Source organism: Poecilia reticulata, unplaced genomic scaffold (genome assembly GCF_000633615.1).
Source record: "Poecilia reticulata strain Guanapo unplaced genomic scaffold, Guppy_female_1.0+MT scaffold_405, whole genome shotgun sequence".
In the NCBI taxonomy this organism is placed as follows: Eukaryota; Metazoa; Chordata; class Actinopteri; order Cyprinodontiformes; family Poeciliidae; genus Poecilia; species Poecilia reticulata.
Genome location: NW_007615174.1, coordinates 1 through 4,974, shown reverse-complemented (window position 1 = coordinate 4,974; position 4,974 = coordinate 1). Strand labels below are relative to the sequence as shown.

Genomic DNA, 4,974 nt, shown 5'->3' with positions numbered 1-4,974 from the left:
CTGACGCTGGCATTGCTCGGCCGTGAACCAAAAAACAAGAAAGGTCGCTGGAAGAAGCAAAGCTCTTCCTCTGCCCGAAGTGTGTGGCTTCTGCTTCTTTTTGCTTCGGTTGCCAAAGATCACAGATGCCGAGAAACTCRATGCCCGTATTTCGTCTGTGGGTCCCTTATGTGAAACTTTCACACAATCTCTTTCATCTTCTTCCGCCTCTCTTTGTGTTCACAGTGCTCTGCTGGAGCAGCTAAGCCGGCTACAGGCTCTCTTGCCTAATAGCTCCTGCAAAACAACAAACAGAGGAACCTGCATCCTGGTGAGATGTTACACCAAATACCCCCCAATTTGCACCACAGTGGAGCATGTTCAGACGCTCTGCTTCCTTTGTTGCTGATGTAGACGCGCAGGAAACGCATTAAAGCTGTACAAAAAAAACAAGGCATCATTACAACATTCTAGGAGTTTTCCCAATATGTCCCTGCTGTGTTTCCCTCAAAGATCTAGAAGGAGTCTGTTTAAATGTTTGAACAGCATCTGGGCTCATGTGTTTGTCCGGGGCTTTATGTAGGTCATGTCTCCCTTTTTCATTTTTTGTCCCTGTGCATTTGCTCTCTTCCTCATCTTTTGTTCTTTCTCTTCTTGGCTTTTCTTGGTCTGTGTTCAYGTTGCAGGTTTTGCTCCTCTGCTTCTCTCTGCTCGTTTCCTCAAATATTCAGCCGGTACCTTACAGCCAACGCAGCCACGCAGAATACACAAGGACCGCAGGTCTGTTGACACACACCACCTCACTTTTGTCCAGCAAACTTACRCACACGCAAAGAGCACACATCCGCTCACCTCCTCCACGTCTCTGTCTACCAGCGTCGTCGCGCTCCCTGCTGTCGACGGGCGAAGCGGGAGAAGCTCATCCTCAAACTTTTTCACTTCCCTCGGTCTCCTGGGGCTTCGAGGACCTGCGAAGCCTAAAGGAGAAGCTCTGGGCCTGGACGGTYGTCTCCACGGTGCACCTCCAGTCGCCGTGCCAACGGGAACACAAGAACGGAGATGATTAYGGATCTTGGCGGAGCAGAAACATGTAGAAGCAGCAGWAGTGTTGGCTTGTGTGTCAGCACTTTAATTGCTTTTTTCAGTGTCTGTGTTTGGCTGTTATGATTTCAGTGGTGCACAAACTAGATGCTACTAGCCAGAACCTGTGCGGTTATGGTCGGTAGGGAGCTACAGCCGCACTGATGTCTGATAAAACAAAACTAAACGAAAACAGGAAATAGGAAACTCCTCAAGGTTCTTGTTCACGTACATGAGAAGGAGATTCACCCCTTTATTTTATTATGCACTTTAAATACATATTGTTAAATATGTCAGGAATGAACTTTAACTTCCTCTGTAACATTTCAGTGAAATGATGATAAAGCACAGGAGCTAAAGAAGTTTTCAAAATAAAATTTTGCTAAAATACATTTTTTGCTTTTCTTAATCGCTTCGTGTAATCGCTTTGTGTAACTGTKCTGCAGTTACACAAACAGGAGGTACACATCAGTGCAGTTGTGCGCTTGTTGCTGTTAACAGCGCTCTGGGAACGTATCCATACCGTCAGAGTAAAGCCACAAACCTCAAAGAGTTTAACTCACAAACTGACGTAACACGGAAGGAAAACGTTACCCAGTTTTTGCKACTCTTTATCCACCAAAACAGGCTAACTGAGGTGTTCCCGAGTTGGCCATTTTCAGAATAAAAGTCGTTACTAATTACTCTGGTTTTATGTTTGSGRTTGTTGTTCTGCTGGATTGCTTTTGYGGCCTCTTGCAGCGTTTACACTAGCATCACCCTGGTTTTAATGCCATCCAGGAAGAAAAGCCTTACCCACAGAAARAAGCTTTGGAGCGTTGTGTTTGGGGCGATGTGCGGTGTTAGTTTTCCACCACAAATACTGCTTTGTATGCAGGTCAGTTTTGCCCTTGTTTGGCTGGAGCTTCTTCAGCGTGTTTGCTATTTCCTYTACATAATTTGTGGCAAATATTCTTTGTTTACTTTCTACAGTGGATTTTTTTTTCTCCACACTCACCACTTACCCCTAATGGATAGATTTTATGGAGACAAAAAATATTTCCCATCAACAGATTCTCCCACATGCAGACTCTAAATGTTTTGTTGTTTTTTTTCCCCCAGAGCTATCTTGTATTTAGCTCCATTCATCTTTCCATAAACTCTAATCAGGTTTCCTGAGCCTGGTTTAGAAAAGCATCCCCACATCATGACGCCGTCGCCACCATGTTTCACTGTGGCGATGCTGAAGGCACACAGCATGTCTTAATTTGGGTCTTATCTCACCAGAGAATCTTTCTTTTACGTGTTTTCTGCACCCTTGTTAAAATGGGACTGCTAACGACTCCTTTCTCGCCTCTACCTGCAGTTCCTCCAGAGTTATCTGCTTCACTAATTACTTCACTCTTTTCTCGCCTTCCAGTGAAGGTTGCTCTTCAAGTATCGACAGCTTTGCAGGCCAGTGACTCGGGATATGACTCTACAAACCAACCCTGCTCTAGATTTCTCCAAAAGTTTCTCTCTGACCTGCTTGCTGGGTTTCTTGCTCTTAAATACTAACACTGCACGTCCCCCTAAAGGCTACTGGTTCACTAACGTACCTCAGCGGCCTTCACAAAAAGTACTGACAGACACTCAGTTGGACTCCTAATGAGAGTACAGAAATTTTAACATGTAACACCCACTCTAAACTCGCTCCAATGGCTCTCCGTCACTGTAAGATCTGAGSCTTTCTGACTCATCAGTGCAGCCATGGAAATGCTCCTCCCTATCTACAACCTCAACACGTTCCCTGCCTTCCACACGGACTCCTTCACAACAGAACAAAACTACACACAATGGGGAGATCGTGCATTCAGAAGGTCTGAAGGCGTCAAAATCTCGGTTTAAAATCGTTCTTTTTTTTAATGCAGAAAAAGTGTATTTTAATTTAAGCTGTAAATGCATTTATTTGTAGCTTCATGCTGCTGTTTCTAAGGATTTGTAGCACCTTCAGGTTTGATCTAAAAAATATAAATGGTATAATAAGAAAAATACATTATTGTTAATTCAGCAGTGTGGTAAAAATGGTAAGGCTGTTGCTTACACTGGATTTTATTACGTGGTATTTGAGTTAGAGGGCAAAAATACATAATTTTCCTTCCACTTGATAACTATGCTATTATTTCTTTGGGTCAAATTACATAATCCCCCCCACCCTAAAAAGAAACATACATGTTAGCCTGAGGACAATCTTCACTGCATACGCCAACATTCAGGCAGAAAAAGACAGAAAAGAAAACNACACTCAGTTGGACTCCTAATGAGAGTACAGAAATTTTAACATGTAACACCCACTCTAAACTCGCTCCAATGGCTCTCCGTCACTGTAAGATCTGAGSCTTTCTGACTCATCAGTGCAGCCATGGAAATGCTCCTCCCTATCTACAACCTCAACACGTTCCCTGCCTTCCACACGGACTCCTTCACAACAGAACAAAACTACACACAATGGGGAGATCGTGCATTCAGAAGGTCTGAAGGCGTCAAAATCTCGGTTTAAAATCGTTCTTTTTTTTAATGCAGAAAAAGTGTATTTTAATTTAAGCTGTAAATGCATTTATTTGTAGCTTCATGCTGCTGTTTCTAAGGATTTGTAGCACCTTCAGGTTTGATCTAAAAAATATAAATGGTATAATAAGAAAAATACATTATTGTTAATTCAGCAGTGTGGTAAAAATGGTAAGGCTGTTGCTTACACTGGATTTTATTACGTGGTATTTGAGTTAGAGGGCAAAAATACATAATTTTCCTTCCACTTGATAACTATGCTATTATTTCTTTGGGTCAAATTACATAATCCCCCCCACCCTAAAAAGAAACATACATGTTAGCYTGAGGACAATCTTCACTGCATACGCCAACATTCAGGCAGAAAAAGACAGAAAAGAAAACATTAACTTTGCTGTTCCCGTGTCTGACAACAATTAGAAAAGTGATGGATGCTGTGAAGACGCATCTGCAGACTGCAGACTGTTTGTGTTTCAGCACTCACGTCCAAAGGACTTGCAGCATGCTCAAGCACCAAACACTTTCAGCATCAGCTGTCAGCGAAACCTCAGTCCTCCCAGTTATTATCTCGAGTGGGCTCTCTGTGGTCCATGTGCGTGCTACACAAGGAACAGWTTTAGGAGATTTTCTTTTTTTTTCTTTTTTCAGCATCTCCTCATAACTGAGGACGACATGATGGAGCCGAGTTAAACTTCTGCTCCATCATGATCCGTCTTGAATGCCGTTCGAGTTAATATTCTCCAAGAACGCTGGACGAAATGTTTAGAAAAAGGCTGCGCCAAGTGTGTTGTGTGATGTCTAATGTCACACACTTTTTGCACAGCTAATTATGATGAATTCTAATGATGTGTTCAAGTAAGAGAAATATATATATATATATATATATATATAAAAAACAAAGATCTTGTAAATGTATGTTCTTTTTTTTTTGTCCATAATCAGGCTTTGCTGTGCTCTGGGCATCCAGGATCTCAGTATGTCTAAAGCGTTTCTGTAACAGTCCAGAACGAGTGCAGTGGCTCAAGGCGAGAGCTGCTCGGGTGCATTTAACAATTTAAGAAAAGAGGGATTTCAGCAAATCTGAACCAAAACTGCAAGTGCGCTCGCTGCACAGCCTGGAGTCTGAAATGAATTATTGATCACACAACTTTAAACAATGTGTTGCTGTGTATTAATAGAAAGTTCAGAATCTGTGGGTAGAAATTCAAACAGAATCTGATTGTATCAGTTTTGAGCTGAGGTGCTGCTGCTGCCAGGAGAGAGAGAGAAAGAAAAAAGAAAAGATCATTCCAGGTATAAATGTCACAAGGTTTGACCATCTTGAGGGTTTATGAGCTTTTGAATAAATTAACTTCACAACACAAAATAGTTGAACATAGTTATATTATA

At 42.1% G+C, this 4,974-nt stretch overlaps 1 protein-coding gene across 1 annotated transcript in view; it reads left to right on the top strand.

Annotated features, from left to right (window-relative positions):
* LOC103460971 (cyclic AMP-responsive element-binding protein 3-like protein 3-B) overlaps positions 1 to 3,265 on the top strand; it is a gene marked incomplete at its 5' end in the record, with an annotated part of 14,976 nt that extends 11,711 nt beyond the window's left edge. Inside the window, 3 exons of the mRNA XM_017303550.1 lie at positions 36 to 310; positions 666 to 759; positions 856 to 3,265. Coding sequence (XP_017159039.1) covers positions 36 to 310; positions 666 to 759; positions 856 to 1,073 — 587 coding nt within the window. The remainder of the gene's footprint in view (positions 1 to 35; positions 311 to 665; positions 760 to 855) is intronic.
* Positions 3,266 to 4,974: the final 1,709 nt, after the last annotated feature.